The sequence below is a fragment of the Carcharhinus amblyrhynchos genome, chromosome 16 (assembly GCF_965287045.1).
Source record: "Carcharhinus amblyrhynchos chromosome 16, sCarAmb.v2.hapA, whole genome shotgun sequence".
Taxonomy (NCBI): Eukaryota; Metazoa; Chordata; class Chondrichthyes; order Carcharhiniformes; family Carcharhinidae; genus Carcharhinus; species Carcharhinus amblyrhynchos.
Genome location: NC_137339.1, coordinates 28,233,177 through 28,254,036, shown reverse-complemented (window position 1 = coordinate 28,254,036; position 20,860 = coordinate 28,233,177). Strand labels below are relative to the sequence as shown.

At 40.5% G+C, this 20,860-nt stretch overlaps 1 protein-coding gene across 4 annotated transcripts in view; it reads left to right on the top strand.

The window, feature by feature from the left end:
• Nucleotides 1–3,926: 3,926 nt before the first annotated feature.
• The window catches only part of stau1 (staufen double-stranded RNA binding protein 1), a 44,329-nt gene continuing 27,395 nt past the window's right edge, over nucleotides 3,927–20,860 (top strand). For 3 of the 4 annotated variants that reach the window (XM_080204927.1, XM_080204924.1, XM_080204923.1), the window contains exons 1-5: nucleotides 3,927–4,114; nucleotides 12,637–12,913; nucleotides 17,273–17,397; nucleotides 20,242–20,398; nucleotides 20,695–20,830. In XM_080204927.1, the coding sequence (XP_080061053.1) occupies nucleotides 12,718–12,913; nucleotides 17,273–17,397; nucleotides 20,242–20,398; nucleotides 20,695–20,830 (614 nt within the window). In that variant the 5' untranslated portion in view covers nucleotides 3,927–4,114; nucleotides 12,637–12,717. The remainder of the gene's footprint in view (nucleotides 4,115–12,636; nucleotides 12,914–17,272; nucleotides 17,398–20,241; nucleotides 20,399–20,694; nucleotides 20,831–20,860) is intronic. The other variant, XM_080204926.1, reaches the window with a different exon arrangement.

The window sequence follows — 20,860 nt, the reverse complement described above, 5'->3', positions numbered from 1 at the left end:
AATGCAGTTTAGGCTTAAAGAGTTCTTGAAATAGCTGTGTGTTCGAAACTTTTATTATTTTAATCGGGTCATTTTAATCGGGTCATTTTAATCATTGACTTTGCATTTTGGACTTTGGTATTTGTCCATTTCTGCACTGATCATGGTCTTTGTTTGTAAAATCTGTGTTGTGACTTTGCATATTTCACTTTAAGAATAGCACTTTCCATGGACCAACAGAAAAGATCTCCACTCAAATGAGGGGAAACCCAGGACTTGACTTCATTTTGGCCTGTTAAACAGATTATCATAATCATTATTTGCCAGGCAGACAGATTGGAAAGACTGTATGTTTTATCAAGATAATCACCTTTGACATTTTCATTTCAGTGTAAACCATATTCTTCAGAACACGTTATGTTGGTGTAGTTTGTATTCTTTTAAGAGTGTCACAAACTCTGTGATAGCCAAATCCAGGTTAAATTTCATGATTTCCTGATTAATTGAAGTTTGACTTGAAAACTGTCCAATTTAAAAATGTTAGTTCAACCTACAAGCTTAACATTCTGTAGAAGTTCATAGACCTTACTTATTTCTTATTAATAATTTGTCTCAGTTACAGATTCAAATATTGTTTGGAACAAGGTCAATGTTAGAGATGCTGAATAGGGAAGCTCATACATGGAGAATTGTTAAGAAATGGAAATAATTTCCTTGTCTGGAACTGACAAAACATATTTGGAGAGATTAGTAATTAGTATTGCACAATCTGCCATACATTATAAGACTAAATAATGAATACTAGCTTGCAATGTGGTGGAAGGATCTACATAGGGTGACATTGTTTGAGCCATCTTGATGTTCTCAATGTTTAAGTGGAATGAAACTTGTCAAAGTTAACCAACACCAGTTGTTCCATTGAGGTTGCTCTGTAAAAGGCTTTAGTCAAGAGATAAGTGCACTGTGCTACTAAGTTCTCTTCAAAGTACTGAGTGTCAAGAATCCTATTTCTGACTATTTCACCTTTTTGCTTATTATTGGATTTCAAGCTTGGGCTGAAGAAAGCCCATTATATGCTTTTCCTTGCACAGTATAAGGCTAACAACATGCATTGGATTTTGATGTCATTCAAGAAAGACCATCATTTTGTTCGCATCTTTTCTGTGCTTTCCCCAAATATTTGTGGAAGTTAACTTAAGTGCTGAAAAGGCAGAAAGCCACTATATTTTCCAACATTCCAGGGGACTTGCGATGAACCTGTTTGGGAGGAGAAAACAAACAGATTGACAGTGAATTTTGTTCCATCTGAATAACTTATTGGTGTTTGAAGCAGTCATGACTATATGTAGACTTGTCATTCTTCATATGCAGTAAGTGTGTAGAGTGATAACGATCACCACAGTATGCCTCTGTTGTAATCATGTAGTAACTGGATCAAAAAAGGTCATTTTGTTGTTCAACCATATGTCTATGGAATTATAGCTATATATTTAAACCAAACAAGATCCTGAATGACAATGAGCTATTGTAAGCAGCAGTAATTGAGTTTGAATTTCTTGAATCATATTGAGATTTATGGCAGCTTGTGCATCAATTTTGCCAAATGCAATTCATCCTCAAATTTTTCTGTCCAGAAGTTCAAAACTGCTACAAAACGAGCATAAATGGAGTGTGGTAAATAGGACAAATACGGCAGCCTTCTATATGGTGCCTACTCTTGAGCTCCTCTCATTATGTTGAAGATGGCTATGCTTATTAAGTAGGCCCTTGAAGCTGTTTGGTCTTCAAAGTGGTTTGGGTGAGAGTGGGTTCTAAACAATTTTGGTGCATGTGACTGACAGCACCAAGTAGAGTTCAGGTTTCAGTAAGAAGGTTCCAGGAAAAAAAAAATTACATTGAAACCCCAGAGATTGAATTTTGCTGATGCCAGATATTTTTCAGATTGTGCTCCCATCATTGAATCCTTGCAGTGAAAAAGGAGGCCACTTGGCTCATCACTGGCAACAATCCCACCTAGGCCCTATCCCTGTAATTTGACATTTATTCTGCTAATCCCTTTAACCTACACTGGAACACTAATGGGGAATTTAGCCAATGCACCTAACCCACACATCTGTGGACTGCGGGAAGAAATCAGAGCTCCCGGAGGAAACCGGCACAGACGAGGAGAATGTGCAAATTCCATGCAGACAGTGACCCAAGCTGGGAATCAAACCCAGGTTCCGGAAGCTGTGATGTAGCAGTGCTAACCACTGTCACCATACTGCCCTAAATGTTTTTGCATAAACCTATACAACACTACTTGTATAAATTCAGGAAATGTGCATTAACTGTCTTGGATGGAATTACGGCAGGTGCAAACAAATTAGAAAAATTGTTTAGTACGTAGTTTTGCATAAAAATAGCCTGAGCCAATTTAGAAAACAATAGTGCAACAAAAATAGGCATTTGCTTCTTTGTAATGATATTACAAGTAAAACAGCACATTGGGGAAAAACTCAGCAGGTCTGGCAGCATCTGTGGAGAGTGAAGCATTCACTGAGTCCATACAGATTTCTAGCATCTGTAGTATTTGGCTTTTATTTTGTAACTGGTGAGCTACTCATTTAACTTTAGTCTGACCTACTGGTAATGGAAAAATAAGGACTAATGGCCTGTACTAGTTACTTTTGTCTCTGTATCAGGAAAGTATTTAAAACATCACTACAACCTTTGAACATACAAACCAGGTCTCACTTTAATGTCATACTGAGGAAACATTGCATTGTTGGAGTACTATTGTCCACGTTAGACGTCAAACCAACACCTCAGTTTAGATGAAAGATCACAGTTTTAAGTAATAATATCCTGGCCAATACCCTTGGGCCAAAAAACTTAACAATAAACTGCCTAATCACTCATTCATTTCCTGCATACGCAACCAAGTTCATTGCCTTCATGAGAATAATGTCAAAAACACTGCAGGCTTTAAACATGCTATGAAAATGCTGAGTTAAAATATCTGATTAAGCTTGATTTGTGTCAATTAAATGCCATTAGAATGAGTCACGTGCAGGTGTACGCTGAATGAATTTTTTTTTTCAAAACATTTCATGAAAGTGACCAAAGTCGGTATTATATAAGATGCAGAGCCTAATCTGTTCTGCAATGTATTGTTAGTTTATATGGTTAACATTTACAGTATTCACCACATGGTGTATGGACTGAGGAGCTGAAAGAGTCAGGTATAATTATGACATTTGAACAGGTACATGGATGAGAAAGATTTAGAGGGATCTAGACCAAACATAGGTAAATAGGACTAGTGCAGTTTAGGAAACCAAGGCCAAAGGGCCTATTTCTGTGCTGTATATCTCTGACGCCTAATTGCAACATTTAAAAGATATTTGTACAAGTGCATGGATAAGAAAGCTTCAGAGGGATCTCGGATTTTTGTAGTTTAAGAAACCTGGTTGGCATGGATGTGGGGAGGGAAGCAAAGAACCTTTCCCTGCTATGTATCTCTGACTCTAGTTACATTTTGTGAAGATGCCAATATTGGTTGGGGGTGGGCTAAGTAATAAGTCTTACATCATCAGATTAAACTCCAACAGGTTTATTTGGAATCACAAGCTTTCCAAGTGCTGCTTCTTCCTTTGGTAAGGAACATTACATTTAAAAGACAGATGGCTAGGAAAGGATCGGAGAGTGTAGTTTTGGCAAACTTAGTCGGCACAGTGTAATGAGGTTCAAGGGCTTATGTCACTGCCTTGAATGACTGAAGAGCACGGCAGCTTCAGGTGAGCGTAACCTGACTCAGGCGCTGCACATGCGCACTAACGGCTGGGGCGGGCACGGGCCGTCTGAGGCACTGCACATGCGCATTAGCAGCTGGTTTAAAGGGCCGAGTTGAGGGGGGGCGGGGCCCGCGCGGGGGAACGTGCCGATGTCAGTTCCGGTGGCGCGCGGCTCTCTGGGAAGGTGAAGCGGTTAAGGTCGGTTCCGCCGCCGGTTCGTCCGATTCTCTTTAGTGTTTGCCGTGTGTCGGCAGCGGGAAGCGGCTCCTCTATCCTGCTTCGGGAGCGAATGGATTGATTCGTTTCTTCAGAAATTCGGCTTCGAGTGCCCCCTCTCCCCCTATTTTTGAAGAAAAGAGGTAAGTTTTGGTGTGAGGCCGGGGTGATGGGGAGGGAAGGAGACCGACCGGCAGCGGGGAGCGGGGGAGCGAGGTGGGGGGGAAACCCTTGGCACCGGCTCGGTCCCACAACTTTTCACCGGAGAGAAACTCAGGCTGCGGGCTGTGAAGGGAAGGGGAGTCTTCGTAATGGAAACGGGCTGTGTGAGCAGGCCGCACCTGCCCCGCTATGTGGCCGGGGGGGCGTCCGGCTCAGGCCTTCTGAAATAAACCTGTGCAGCTACTTGCTGAGGGCCAGCTTCTCCATGCGGCTCTCCCAAAGTTGCCTCGGCTTAATTTGCAGTGTCCTCCCCCAGTGTACTGACCGCTGTGCGCTCTCATTCTTCCCCCCCCCCCCCCCCCGTTTTCAAACTTTTCAAATCCTCCGCAAGTGTTGACACCCCTTCTCTCCTTACCGCGCCCCCCCCAGACTTTGTGGAAATTGGTACAGCGCTTGTCATTGTCAATAGCTGTGCAGCCAGCTGAAAATATCCCAATACCTCCTTGTTTGGGAAGCCGAGAATTAGTGATCCCAGTATATGCAGGTGCACACGTACCAAATGTCGCCATTCCCCAGTCTTTGCAGCAAGTTGTTGTTCCTAAAGCCACCATTTGGCTAATTTTATGCATCCAAACAAAGAGTTTGTGACTGGTTTTGGAACATAGTTGCTTTGGTTTTAAATGTAGACGGCATTGGATACTCAACCTGTCTTCCTAGGATCGTCACGTGTGCGCTTGACCTCAGATGTGGCACCTTAAACATCCCTCACCTTATTTTTGTTCGACTTTATTCCCTGGCTGGTTCTGGTAAAGAGCTGTTTATGGTGATGTTTCTTCATTAATGGATAAATCCGAATTCTGTTCTCAGTTCGTTTGATTGTTTGCAACTCGTCAGTACCATTGAATTTTAGCCTTGATTGAGATTTTCTGCTTCTTTGTACCCCAGGTGGTTGTTTCCTATTTGCAGTGTTGAATTAAATATTGATTTGTTTGTAATTATTATGCAGGTGTTACACACTACTGAATATTGTCAGAATATGTTGCAGTTTCTTAGTATTTCATGAATGTGTATTTCACTGAAACAATCTTAAAGGATTGAGGAAATATAATAAAAATTGAGAAATAATAAGAAAACAAGATACCCAAATTGTTGTGGTGCCCTTATTTCAGAGCAGAAACTCATGCAGGAAATGATTGATGGATTGGTTGAGACAAGTGAGGCAAATGGGAGATGAAAATGCTTGCAAAAATTTTGATGTAATTTAAATTTCTGAAGATACTTCTGTTTTATCAGACAAAACATATGCCACAACAAATAATTAGTTACTAGGATGAACGGACTAAAATTCTGGTGATAGAAGTTAATTTTAAGATAAGTCTTAAAGGTGAAAAAGCAAGATACTTGGTTGATTGCCAAAGGTGGGCAAAGGGACCAAGCAAGAAACAAGTGGTTAAGAACATGTATTGTGTGGTTGGGAAAGGTCTCAAAGGAATTTGAACACTGAGGTAAAAATTTGAGTTATGGATTTGGGGTAACTAAAAGCCTCTGAGGGCAGCCTGATGCATGAATGAGAGTTGAAAGATTATGCAATGGACAGAGTTTTGGATGAACTGGAGTTCTTGAAAGATGGCTGGTGATCCTCAATATCTGCAAGTACCACCCTTGACTTGGGTAATGTTTTCAGAAGATTGAGATGAATCATTTTTAAATACTTACAGTATCTCTGTAATGTTCCTTGGTCAGTGCAGGGTCCTTGTACTGTTTCCCAGTCCCAGATGTAAATGACAAACGGGGTAAGAGTAGATGTAAATTGTGGCTGGATTCACTGATGTCTTCAGTTTCCATACGGGGAATATAACCTTGTGATTTCCTACCATTACAAGATTAATTTTGGCAAAGAGTGAGGTATACTGTGAATTATTTCAGGGGACGTTGAGTAGAATTGGCGGGTGTAGTTTAATTTATTTGTTATACTTTTTTTTGGAGCAAAAATGGCAGGAGTTGTACATAATGGAGAAACACTGACAGGTGTAAATGAATTCAAATAGATAATCTGCAAATGAAGGGACATAAAACCATTAAAAGGTACCTCTGGTTTTGTCAGAGTGTAAAGAGAGTGATCAATTTATAGAAAACGTTTTAGTGCCTGTTACTAAAAGGAAGGCATACTGAGCAGGTCCACTTGAAGGATCACTAGGAATGCAAAGTATGGTTTCGATAAGTTGAAGTGCATAACTGGACACATTTTATGGGAACTTCCGTAAGCGGCATGAGGGAGAAAGAAAGGCAAGGGTGATAGAAGTGTGGGACACTGTCTAACAAAAAGCTAGCTTAATTATTTAAATCTGAGTGTGATGGATTTTTTCCAGGGTCAAGGGTTTCAAGGCAGGCAAGAATTGGGGGCGGGGGGGGGGGGGTGAAGTTTAGTCATTATGCTATTGCATGGTGGAACAGACGTGGCGATCTGAATTGTCTAAACTGTTCCTGTGCTCAATGAAATATTTCAAATGAGATAGAGCAGATACCTCCAAGAATATCTTTGATCACTATGCACCATGTAAATTTGCATTTAGTGGCTTGCCATTAGCTTTCTTCATTTACTTCGCCTTGGATTCTCAACCCCATCTCCTTTTTTTTTGGCACAATTTTACTTCAAACTTCTGTTCTTTTAAGCTGCTACTGCCATTGTTGTCATTCTGTCCTTTTGCCATCTGTGATAACAATTTACTATGCCTCTTGGCTTGTGTTGCCATTTATTACAGTCAGTCATTTGCTTTTAGAGTACGAAGCTCTTGCTTTGGTATAAACCATTTTCAGTTGTGATATTGATTTAAGGACCCTTTTATCTTCCCAAAGCATTGAGTTACCTGTGACAATATTCAAGATGAATCTGGAGCTCTGTGTCCAACATTCCTCTCAACCAAAACTATCAAAACCAAATTTGGCCATTTGCTCATTTAGTCAATTTTGAGATTTCCATAAATAAATTTTCACTTTTGTTCAAAAAGTAATTAATTTGTTGAAAATAACTTTGATGTCCTGAGGGTCTGAATGCTGTTTTTCTTTCTTTCCAAGCAATCATCCCTTGTTGACTGACATGGTGGTTTGTTGCCACAGCAACACAAGAACAGGATCACTATCAGGATAACAGACTTATTTGAAAAGTGATTGGACACCTATGCTCTATATAATTGACACTATACAAAAGGAACTGGCATCAGCAAATAATTTGCGATGTGTTGCTGAAAGAAAAGACATACTGTCAAAGCTTTTAGTCTTGTACACATCAGGGCATACACAGAAATGCCAAACTTCCAAGTTCCCTTTTGAAATTGGGCATTTTGTCTGTCTGTTTGACAGCATGCCTATTCCTTTTCAGCAATACCCCACAAGCAGCCATCTAAATATTTTTGCCATTCTTTGTGCATCACTATCATGATCAAGATCTTTGTAACATTAGCTTTTCAAATGGTTGAAAATCCATTTTTAGACAACTAAGGTGGAAAGTCTGTGGAAAATGAATGCCAGTAGGACTATTGTTTGTGTGGCACCACCAGTGCTTGATGGGATAGATTTCAGGCAGATCTAGCAACTCGCGTTCGGGTGACCATGAGGCACTGTGGGCATTTGCAGTACCAAAATTGCACTTGACCACAATCTATAACAACATGGTCCTGCATATCTCTTGCTATACCATTATCACCAAGCTGGGCGATCAGCCTGGTTGAATGAAGAGTGCAGGAGAACATAAGATGTTGGAACAGAAATAGATCATTCGATTCATCAGGTCCGCTCTGCAATTCAATGAGATTGTGTTTGGTATGATAATCCTCAACTTCACTTTCCTGTCTTGTCCCCATGACCCTTCATTCCCTTGCTGATTTAAAAACCTGTCTATCTCAGCTTTGAACGTAATTAATGACCCAGCCTCTATAGTCCTCTGTGGTTTAAAAAAAAATGCCACAGATTCAGTATCCTCTGATAACAAAAAAATCCTCCTTATCGATCCGAAATGGGCGACCATGAGATGGAAGTCTCTGGGCCTACACTCTCCCACAATGGTGGAACAACTTCTTTGCATCTACCTTGTCAAACCCCCCTGAGTATCGTACATGTCTCAATAAGATTGCGTCTCATTTTCCTAAACTCCAACGAACCAGTGCCACAATGCCAGTTCCACCATGGTCAACAACTGTGAGGAAATGCTCAGACTCTTGACCATAAAACAACTACAAGAACGATTAGGAAATCCAGGATCCCCTGACCGCAAACGCAAGATTTTTGTAAACTGGCAACTCTGCCGAAACATGAATGAGAGGAAACAAGCTTGCACTGTGGCCCAAGTACCCAGGGACTTGCCCCACTGAGAGGCGCTCGTTAAGGACAGAGGCACATTCAACACCTGCTAGAGAGATCACTTTGAATACCTCCTCAACCAAGTTGTGACCCTCAAAGCAAATGCCCTCTACAGCATCCCACAACATGTTACTTGCCACCATCTCAGCACAACTCCAGATGCCGAAAAAGTCATCTGACAGCTGAGCAACAAGACCTTTGGCACACATGGAATCCCTGCTGAAGTATGCGGTGGGGAAACGCGTGACGAGTCTATAGAACTTAGTGCAGTGCAGAAGGAGGCACTGACAAAAATCCGATCTGGGCCCTATCCCCGTAACCCCATGTATTTACACTGCTAATCCTCCTGTCACCTAAGGGGTGATTTAACATGACTAATTAACTTAATCCATATATTTTAGGACTCTGGTAGGAAACAGGAGCGCCCAGCAGAATCCCCCACAGATGTGGGGAGAACGTGCGAACTCCCCAGTCACCTGAAGCCAGAATTGAACTCGGGTCCCTAGCATTGAGTTGCAAGTTGATGTTGAAATCAGTTTTTGTCTTTGCATTGTGCTTTTTGCAAGTCAGTAAAAGAAATTGTTACGATTTGGAATGATTAACTGAGGCTACACTATCATACTTTATTGTTATGGAAAGCTGTTTTTGCTGGGTTGGCTCTCAGATTTTGCATTTCAACTGTCCCCAGAATTATTTGTGATGCAATTGTACAAAGAGGCCATCCAACCCATTGAGTCAGCACTGACTGTCTGAAAAAGCATCCCACCGAGGCCCTCCCTCCATCCTATCTTTTTAACCCCACATGTTTATCATGACTAATCCACTGAACCTACACATCTTTGGACAGTGGGTAGAAACTAGAGCACCCAGAGGGAACCCATGCATACATGGGGAGAAAGTGCAAACTGCACCCAAAGCTGAATAGAACTTGGGTTCCTGGTGCTGTGAGGCAGTGGTTGCTAACCACTGCCAGTAGAATCCGTGCAGTGCAGAAGGAGGCCATCAAGCCTGCATCGATGACAATCTCAACAAGGCCTTATTCCCTTAACCCCAAGTATTCACACTGCTAGTCATCTGACAAAGGGGCAATTTTGTGTAATCAATCAACCTAAGAAACGTGTCTTTGGAGCGTGGGAGGAAACTGAAGAACCCGGAGGAAACCCACACAGACGTGGGGAAAACGTGTAAACTCCACACGGTGACTTGAGGCCGGAATTGAACCCAGGTCCCTGGCGCTGTGATGCAGCAGTACTTGCCACTATGTCGCCCAAACCCCTCATGCTGGGAAATGTCAGATGCCTTAATTAGAACAATAAAGGTTTACAGAATAAAAACAGGCCCTTTGGCCCAACTTGTCCATGCTGTCCTTTTTTTAAACCACTAGGTTAGTCCCAATTGCCCGCATTTGGCCCATACCTCTCTAAACCCATCTTACTCATGTAACTGTCAAAATGCTTCTTAAAAGACAAAATTGTACTTGCCTCTACTACTACCTCTGGCACCTTGTTCCAGACACACTCATAAGAACATAAGAAATAGGAGCAGGACTAGGCCATCTAGCCCCTCGAGCCTGCCCCGCCATTCAATAAGATCATGGCTGATCTGTCGTGTCTCAGTTCCACATTCCCGTCCTCTCCCCGTAACCCTTAATCCTCTTGCCTATCAAAAACCTATCAACCCGCATCTCAAACATATTTAGCGAGGCAGCCTCAACCACTTCAACGGGCAGAGAATTCCAGAGATTCACCACCCTTTGAGTGAAGAAGTTCCTCCTCAACTCCGTTCTAAACCGCCCCCACCCCCCCCCCCACCACCACCTTTTTTCTTGAGGCTGTGCCCTCTAGTCCTACTGTCCTCTCTGAGCGGGAAGAGCCTCTCCACCTCTATCCTATCCATCCCATTCATCATCTCAATGAGATCTCCCCTCATTCTTCTAAACTCTAACGAGTACAAGCCTAGTTTATTCAGCCTCTCCTCATAGTTCAACCCCCTCAACTCCGGTATCAGCCTAGTAAACCTCCTCTGCGCTCCCTCCAAGGCCAAAATATCCTTGCGTAAGTGCGGCGATCAAAACTGCACACAGTACTCCAGCTGCGGCCTCACCAGTGCCCTATACAGCTGCAGCAAGACCTCCCTACTTTTATATTCAATCCCCCTCGCTATGAAGGCCAGCATCCCATTTGCCTTCCTGACCACCTGCTACACCTGCATGCTGGGTTTTTGTGACTCATGCACAAGGACCCCGAGGTCCCTCTGCACCGTCGCATGCTGCACCACCCTCTGTGTGGAAAAAATTGCCCCTCTGGACCCACTTTGTGTGTGAATGCATCAGCAAATGCCTCAAATCCCTGGAGAGAGATCACCAGTGTTGCCTGTGCAAAATCCTGCCAATCCACTGGCAAGATAGGTGTACGAATGTGAGCCTCTCTCTAAGGCCAATCTCTCTGCATTGAAGCACTGGTCACACTCATCCAGCAGTGATGAGTGGGCTACATTGTCTGAATACACCGCACAAGATTCCTGAAACAAGTGTTCTGTTCTAAGCTCTGCAATGGCAAGTGATCAGTCACTTGTGGAGGGCAGAGGAAATGCTAAAAGGGTACTCTGAAAGCCTATCAAAATAAATGCAACATCTTCATTGACAAGAGGGAATTGCTTGCCTTAGGACGCACAAATTGGAGAAGAATCATCTGTGCCGATTACCTCAGGCATCTCTGAGTGGAGCATGCAGAAGCCAAGCATAATCAGCGATGAAAATCCAGAGCATCCCTCCCACCTCATTAAACGCCTGTGGCAGTCGATGGCTCCAGGATTGGAGTATTCAGCCACTGCAGAACCCACTTTGAGCGGAGACAACTCATCCTCAATCCTGAGGGAGGGACTGCCGAAGAAGTAGATACCACAGTAGAATATAGAACATAGAAAAACTACAGCACAAACAGGCCCTTTGGCCCAAAGGTTGCGCTGATATCTCCACCTACTAGGCTTCCCTATTACCCTCAATTCTATTAAGTCCCATGTACTCATCCAGATGTCTCTTAAAAGACCCTATTGATTTTGCCTCCACCACCACTGACGACAGCCGATTCACTTACCCACTACCCTCTGAGTGAAAAACCTACCCCTGATATTTCCTCTGTACCTGCTCCCCAGCGCCTTAAAACCTGTGTCCTCTCGTAGCAACCATTCCAGCCCTGGGAAAAAGCCTCTGAGAATCCACCCGATCTATATCTCTCAACATCTTATACACCTCTATCAGGTCACCTGTCATTCTTTGTCTCTCTAAGGAGAAAAGTAATGGCTTGTTCTTGAGGCAAAGGTTTGTGTTCAACATTTGTTTTGCTCCATAGCACTGAACACAGAGCATTAAGGTGTCAATCCATTGTCTGCTTTGTTAGCTATCCAGTGCGCTGGAAGTGCGTATGCCGGTGAAGATGTAGGTTCTCTTGTGAAGCCAACCTTGAATGAGGAGATTGCTTTGAATTGGAAAGGGAGTTTGAAAAAGAGTTTTCACGTTCATTTGAGAGCCTTAACCTACTGAATCAAGTCATGAATGTGACACGATGATGCACTAATTGGCTGAATCCCCAACGCTCTAATTTTTGCTCTTTTCTCACTTTTCTCTCTCTCTTAGACAGCGATTCCTTATTATTCTATTTGAGTGCATGTACTTTTAACAGGTGTTGCTAGATAATGACACGTGAGACCCATTAGGATCAATTAATGGTATCCCACACAATCCTGATGAAAAGCTACTAACTCAGCAAATTGGAATGAAAATAGCACCTTTTGTAGCCGATTACTTATTGGGTATACTTGTAAACATTTTGTTGAACTCCCCTTTTTTAGCTCAGACACGATAACCTGAAATTTATTATTTTATTTGAAGTGTAAGACTATGCATAAACTCTGCACCAAATTGAAATTGAGCTACCTGTGGTGAAATTTGTAAAATGTTTAAGTTACATTTTTAATTAATCATTCTGCAATAATTTTATTACACTATTGATCGGAACTAATTTAACATTCTATAGAAATTGAAATACAAATATAAAATGCTTTTTTGTGGAAAGTAATTAGTGTTGAAATGAGATTTTATGATTTGATATTGTACCAAATTATGACATGTTCCTATTTTTATTTCCAGACAGATCCTGCTACTGCATATTTCTGATCTTAACCAGCATCTCTGTGGAATCTTCCTGTAAACCTAATCTTCTTAAAATTTATGAGTTGGAAGTGTGAAATGTCTCAGATTCAGGTTCATAATTCGCCCTCCAGTCTATCGCAGCCTCTTATGGGTAGCACTGTTGGCCAGAGCATTCCTACTGGGATTGGCCCTTTGCCATCAGAAAGTGCCAGTAGACCCATTCAAAGCTCAGCTTTACCTTCCATGTCTGCCACTTCCACCACCGCAGCTGCAGGTCAGTAAGGAGCCATAGAGAAAATGTCCGTGTTGTGTGTGCAGCTAACCAATGAGAATAATTCTTGTTTTTTTTAAATTGTGTGGGGGAAGGAAGTGATATTCTGTTTACTCTTGAGAATTTTTTGCATTTAATATCTAACTTCAAAGCTCTTCAAAACCCAATTGAGTATTTGGATGAGTAATGAAAGACAATTCTGAAACTTTTCATATAAGCAGAAACAATGTAGAACCCTAATCTTTACCTTGTAATCCCCCTCAATTTATTCAATTATTTGCCACACCTTCAGCTATACAATAAATAATTGCATCAATGACACAAGTTTTTACATTCATGGGATGTGGGCTTTCAGAAAACCAAAGAATGGTTACAGCATTAGAAGGTGGCTATTCAGCTCCTCATGCCTGTGCTGACTTTCTGAAAGAACAGCTGATCTGGTCCTGCTTATGTGCCTTTATTGTCATAACCCAGCAAATGTTTTGCCCTCAAGCTAATTATTTGGTTTTCCTGTGAAGGCTTCATTTGAATCCTCCTCCACCAAACTTCCAGGCAACACATTCCAGATCTTAACCATTTGCTGTGTAAAATAATCTTTCTTTATATTGTTGTTGTTTCTTTTGCTAATAGCTGTAAATTAGTATCCTCTGTTTCTTGATCCTTCTGCTTTTGGGAACAGATTCTTCTTCTTATCTCCCTTCTTTAGGGAGAACACCTCCACTTTGTCTATGTAACTGAATTTTCTCATCCCTGGAACTATTTGCATGAACCCTTTCTGAACTCTCTAATGCCTATACACCCCACCTGAAACGTGATGCCCAAAGTTGGATTCAGTACCCTAGTTGAGACTTGACCAGTGTTTTATGCAGGCTTATCAGGACTTGCTTGCTTTTGTACTCTTATCTATATATTTAGTGTGTCCAGGATCCCATTTTCTTTATTAACTGGTGTCTCAACCTATTCTGCCACCTTTAATAATTTGTGCACATGGACCACCAGGTCCCTATGCTGCTGCACCCCATTTAGAATTGTGCCTTTTATATTGCGTCCTTATTCTTCCAACCAAATGTCACATGTGCCCACCCTATCAGCCTAACTTCTCGAAGTCTGTTGCTATGCTCTTGACAATTTGTGACGTTTCCAGATTTTTGATAGTTTTGAAATTATGCCCTGTACACCAAGTCAGTTTCATGAAATGGAAATTACATGGGCTCTAACATTGGCCTCTGGGATGCTTGCTTATATCATCTTCAATCTGTATAACAACCATTCACCGCTGTTGTTACTTGTCACAGTTTTATCCGTGACTCCTCTGCCCATTTTATTTCATGATCTTTAGTTTTGCTGACGAGCCTTGCATTATGTGGCACTTCATCAAACACATATGAAAATCCATGTACAATCTCATCCGTCCCTCATCAAAAATTCCAAGTTAAACAAGTCCATGCTGGTTTTGTTTAATTTGTGTTTTACATGAGTGTTAGTTTAGTCTTGAATGTTATTTCCTACCATTGATGGTACACTGATTATCTTGTAGTTGCTGGACTTATCCCTGTACCCTTTAATGAACAGAAGTGTACCAATTGCAGTTCTTCACTCCTCTGCTGTCATCAATGAAGATTGACATCTGCCTCACAATTGCCAACCTTGCTTTCTTGAATCTAAATTAGTGACTTGAATTAAATTAGTGACTTATCAACTTTATTTATAGTTTGCCCATCCAATACCTGTTAATTTTCATTATCAAATGGCAAGACAAACATTTATTGTCCATCCCCAGTTCCCCTTGAGACAGCCACATTGAACCTTTGCGTTCTCAGCTTCACAGTGGTGGGGCATTATTCAATGGCTTTGATTTGCCAGTTGCTAACTTTGGCAATTCTATTTTATAACAACAGGTGCCTCCCCAAAAGCAGTATGGCGCTCGAGGTTCTTTGGATTGCTTTATGTTTGCCTCCCAACTGAATGCTAGGATGCTATTTTGTTTTCTGCAGTATAAATCCTTGGTTTTCCAGGTCAAGACTTGGAAAACTCTTTGTAAAACATCTTTCGGATGATGCAAGCAATAATTTTAATTTTGCATGTGTAGCTCCTCTGGAAAGGCTAATGCACTAACTAGTAGACCATTTAGCTGTGGGCGGTACACTGCTTTGTAAGCACATGGCAACTAGGGTACCTCCTGTGACTAAAATAGTTTTTTTTACTGCTTAAATGGGCAAAACATTGTGGCTTGTCTAATTGTGCAGCAATGGTAAGCTTTGTATGAAGTAAAATACAGTGGTGTAAATTTACGATTATTAGTCTCTAACCTCTGTACACTACCTCAACACTTTCAAACGCTGTCCTCCTTGGACATCTCTTGCACTGTCTACTTTCCTTGTGCCACACTTTTGTGGTTCTACTGTTCCTTGTTCTCTCGTGGCCATTTATATTGTCTTTGAGTAGTTTTTTTTAATCCCTGCATAATCAGCGTGCACGCACACATCTCTTGCACACGCAATCATATTTCAGCTGTCCATCTCCACATGTTCCACTGACCCCATTGGTGGTGTTAATGTCTTCAATTGTCTTTCTACCATGAAGCAAAACTTGTTGTTGCCTTCAGATTCTGCAAATATTCAAGGCCCGTTCATCTTGATTCCGTAAATCTTTCCAACTGTTTCTTCCAACTTTGACTAAAATTGTGCAATTTTTGTGAACTACTTAACGAAGTTCAGCTTCCTTTTCATTCAACTTGCCAAAAAAATAATTTTTCACCTCTGAACGTGGCTACTTTTCTCCAGCCTTACTTTTACTGCCAAGCAAAAGTATCCATGCTTGTATTTCCTGAGACTTGCTCCCAAATACCGCTAATCAAAAATGCTACAGGCTGCACTGCCAATTACCCTGGTCTTTGCCCAGGCCCAACTAATTTTCTCTTCCCCTTGTGTTTTAAAATGTTTTGTAAGGGTGCAAAAGAATTACAAGTTATTAAATTAAATTGAACATTCATTCAAAATTAATTGAGTTCACCTCTCTTTGAACATATATTTGCTTAAGTATGATAAGTTTCTGAATGTTTTTAAATTACAAGCAGCGTAACTATTAAACTGGTTGCAGTGCACTGTGTTGTTGGATCTCTAAACTTTATTTTGCTTTGTACTTGGCTGCGGATGATGAATTTGAACACTGGCAGCAAGCAAATAACCCTAATTACCTTAATCTATGTGGTTGACTGACCTAACTCTTTGTTGTCAACTAGTTGTTTCTACAGTGGAGTTTTATGCACATGTATTGTGAAAATTGTATGAAGATGCACTATCTAAATTTGAATGCTTAAAAAGTTTATTTGGGGAAATTTGGTCAATTTTCTGTTCCTGTATTGTCGTATGTGTAGCAGAACCTGCTACCTTAAAGTTTGGTTTGAAATTTGGAAGAAATGCAGATTATTTTATTGTGGTGAACCCAGTGTCTGTAAATTTGCTTTGTACTGAGGGTGCCCAATCTTTTTTGTCTTTAGCTGCACGAGGATACATCATTGAACCTCCTGGTCTCTCAAAATGCTTTCATTAATTTTGAGTTATTGTTAGTTGATACCAACAGGTCTTGGCAATCTGATTCAAGGTTTATCGACCAAGGAACTAAGATCCATCCTTAGCAAACCACTGAGCCACAAATTTCATTATCAATTATAACTAGGGCTGAAGTCTGTGCTTTCAAGGCCTGATAGCTTGGGATAGTGTACGTACAGGCGTACTCCCTTGCTCTAGTACCCTAATTATCTTTTGTATACCCTGTGTTTGCTTCACAGATATTGCAACAGTGGTTTAGCTTGGAACTATGTTCTGTTGTCAGAGTCCATGACGTCAAAACAAAATACTATGGAGATCCCATGTATTCTCCAGCAAGCAGTTTCTTTTAACTAGTGTTAACTATTAACTGTAGGCTATGTGAAACAAAATGTAGCAGAAATTAAAATGCATGTTTCATTCAGTTCATAAGAAACTTGATCTATTTATTAAAACCTGTTGCCCTGAAATCTATTTTGGGGAGATGGGGATCAATTAGTATTGAATTTTTGTTGGGTTTTATCCTCTGCCAACCTCGTATCAGTTGGACGTAAAAGTACCTTATCCATGATCCTGAAGGTTTTCCCCACACGTGCACTTATTTAGAGATACTATTTTAGTGACTGCATTAACTTGCTAACCTGGGATGTGTCTTAAATGCTGAAACATTATAAAATCCATTACCCAAGAAGTTTTTAATTGATAAAATTAATTGATACTGACCATGATGGCTGCTGTTGGCAGGGTGTGGTAAATATTTGGGAGCAATGCAGGAATAAATGTGTTGGTTGTTGCACTTGAACTTATTTTTCAGTTCCTTCAAACATGGCAAACCCCAAAGAGAAAACCCCTATGTGTCTTGTGAATGAGTTAGCCCGTTTCAACAAGATTCAGCCAGAATACAAACTTTTAAATGAACTTGGTCCAGCTCATGCTAAGGTGAGTAGAAAGCATTAATATTTCTGTTCTCTTATGCTTTGATAGGAATCCATTCCCCAAGTTCTGAATAAGCCAGATCAAATCCGTGTGTGTGTTCTGTAATTAAGTTGAAAGTGCTGCAGTTTCTTCAGAAATTTAGGGTAAGAGCAATGCAAAGGCTTTATGGCGACCATGCCCTGAAATTATTTTTGGCTCTGTTGCTCATCTGTTTTTATACAACAACCAATGTTGTAGAGTGCGCTTTTCCATTTAAAAACAAAATCCCGAATTGCAATGTAACTTGAGACCTTGGAAGATGTACTTAGTTTTAAATATTTAGTACATGTCCTTGAGTATCTAAATGAATCTGTACATTCTTATTACTAGGTGAGGTTGAATGAAATGTAGATTTGCAGTACATTGACCTTGGTGTTGGCGAAAGAACAAATTTTTCTTAAGTAGAGGTAGGTTATTAATTTCTATGCGCACACTAATGCTTGCCACAATTGCATTTGGTGATGAGGAAGTAACTGGCTGGACAACCTTTTCACTGCAAAGTGAAATTGTAAAATCATTTTTGTCTCTTTCTGGATTATGTTTCCAGTTAGCTTAGCAATATGGGCCATTACAACCTAAGACTCCAAATTAACATAGTGTACGCTTTATCAAACTGCAATTTACCCATCTGAGAATTTGCATTGCTCTTTGAACAACATGTGCATTTTAATAAGCATCTCACGGTGAACTCAGTAAGTTAGCATTTAATAGACCTGAAATTCTTGGGAGTTTTTTCCACTGCCAGAATTCTGGGAGTATTGTAGCTGACTGTCAAATCCACTAAATCTTGGGTCAAAGGCATAGTGGTAGTTGCTTATGCCATTTTTGTCACTTCCTTTGCATAGGTTTACCTGTGATAGGGGTGGGACAACAAATATGGAATGGACAATATAGCGCTCAAGTTGGATATGGGTCATTTATTTTCAAAGGCGGTTTAAGTATGAAGATTAGTTTTCCACATCCCCATCAGCAATTAATTGCTCTCCTTCCTGTTTAAATTTCTTGGTAGCGAAAAGAATAGACTTATTAGAACGAGTTTCTCAACATGGGTTTTTTAAACAGTGTCCCAGTCCTGGGAATTCTGTAGCCAGTTTACAAAATGTTTTATCCCATGCTAAAATCTTTTTGTTCTTGTTTTGTTTTTCTGCTCTTTCTCAACGCAGAAATTTGCCTGGTTGAACAGGGACCTAAGCTGTTCCCAAACATTGGTTTCGTTGGGAAGATCAAAGGCTAGATTATATGAAAATTAAAAGCTTGGTAGTCATGCATCTCATGGGCTCCTGAGATTCAAAGTCAAAAGAAAAAATTGAAATATCCATTTTAAGATGTTTAAAGTTTATTTATTAGTGTCACAAGTAGGCTTGTGTTAACATGGCAGTAAAGTTACTATGAAAATCCCCTAGTCACTACACACTGGCACCTGTTCAGGCACACATGGCCAAAGCACCTAACCAGCACGTCTTTCGGACTGTGGGAGGAAACCAGAGGAAAACCATCCAGGCAAGGGGGAAAACATGCGGACTCCTCCCACAGTGACCCAAGCCAGGAATCAAACTTGGGTCCTTGGCACTGAGACAGCAGTGCTAACCACTGTGCCAGATGTACTTTGAACATGACTTTCTGAGCAGATATCAAAGAAATAATATAGATTACTTTGGGAGATGTTAATGTGTTAGACACTCTTGGACTCATTACAAAGGGAGCGAAGAATAAAGTTGGCAAAATAAATCAAATTACAAAATAAATACTTGTATTCCATCATGGCTTAGTGGTGTTTTTACATTAAGCTATACAGGCCACGAGGTGCCTTTATTAAACTTCTGGTCTGTTACTGGAGTTAACTGGAGGTGATAAATGATCCAAGTTTCCCTGGGCTATTTTTTGTCAAGTGTGGACAATTCTCCGGGCAAGAATTGGTCATGATCTGTAGTTGAAAAGCTGGCTGATGTTCATTACCTAGATTTATTAAAATTATCAATACAACATGGAACTATTCAGTGTGATATCTTGTTTCTGGAAAAGAAAAAAGATCTTGTGGGAATTTATTTTATTTAAATTGCTAGGAATTGGTTTATGCTATTTGTCAAATATTGTGTTGGCACTAACTTCCCTTAGCCAATGTCAACATTTATCTGCTTCATGTGTCTAGATTGCAACTACTGCTCCTTTCGCCACCATCCTATTAGGTTTCTTGCCACTGTATCTTTGCATCTAGTTTTAGCTTTCCTCCTCCTTGGCAGTCACATCTCCGTTACTTCTCTCACCACGTTTCCTCCCTCTCTCTACAATACAATGTTTCTAAAATCTTCACTGACTCTTTGATGTGCTTCTTCCAATTACTCCAATAAGTTAATCCCTTGTTTCATTACCATTTCTATACCCCATCTTCTGCCACCATTGAGCCCCAGATACTTGAAACAACTCGGCTTCTCCAAGCCTTCAGCCATAAACTTTGCATCTTCATTCTGATCCTCTGCTCAAGGGTCAAGCTGACAGTCCATACATTTGCTCTTCGGCCTACTAATCTTCATACAGCTGCCTACTGATGATTTTTCTCCAGATATTTGGTCACTCTGTAGTATTTATTGTAAAATGTACTGTACCTGAATGTCACATACTCTTTTGATTATCTAATTGTTTCAGGCATTTGAAGAATTATTTATTATATAGTTTTTGTTGTTTTCAATGCATTTAGTGATATTTTGTAGCAATTGTTTTCATTTTAATATACAACCTAAATGGAAATTCAAGTTAATCTTGTAATGGTTTGCAGTAAGCTTTTTGACATCCTGTAAATTTTGATTTTAGGTTTTTACAGTGCAGCTGACGCTTGGTGACCAGCATTGGGAAGCTGAAGGAAGCAGCATTAAGAAAGCTCAGCATGCAGCAGCCGCAAAGGCCTTAGTGGAAACCAGTCTCCCAAAACCACCACCTCGTCCCCCACGTAATGATTCAAAAAATCCTGGTAAAAATTAGTTTTAGTAGAACAGTCCCTGAAAGAAGCAATATTGATTGCTGTTTGTCAAACTGACAAAACTCAAGGTTAAAATCATCAATAGGGAGTGATCTCTTAAAATGTAAGGTCAAAATTAAAGGTTTGTTTCTTTTAAGAAATAAAATAATGCATTCGGTAGATTATTTTCAGTGTCATTTTGCAGTTGTACATGTAAACCTTTAACTTCTCAGCAAGTTGAATGGTGTATGCATAATTTTGAAATTGGGAATGACTTATAAGTAACAGTTTTATTTGTGTTTTTTTAGACAGTGTTACTCCAACAGTAGAACTGAATGCCTTATGTATGAAAATGGGAAAGAAACCGACCTACAGACCAATTGATCCTTATCCTGGGTTAAGGCCGAACTACAATATGCTGAGAAATAATGCTTATCCTCAAAGGTATAAGTTTTGTCAATGGATATATTTTGC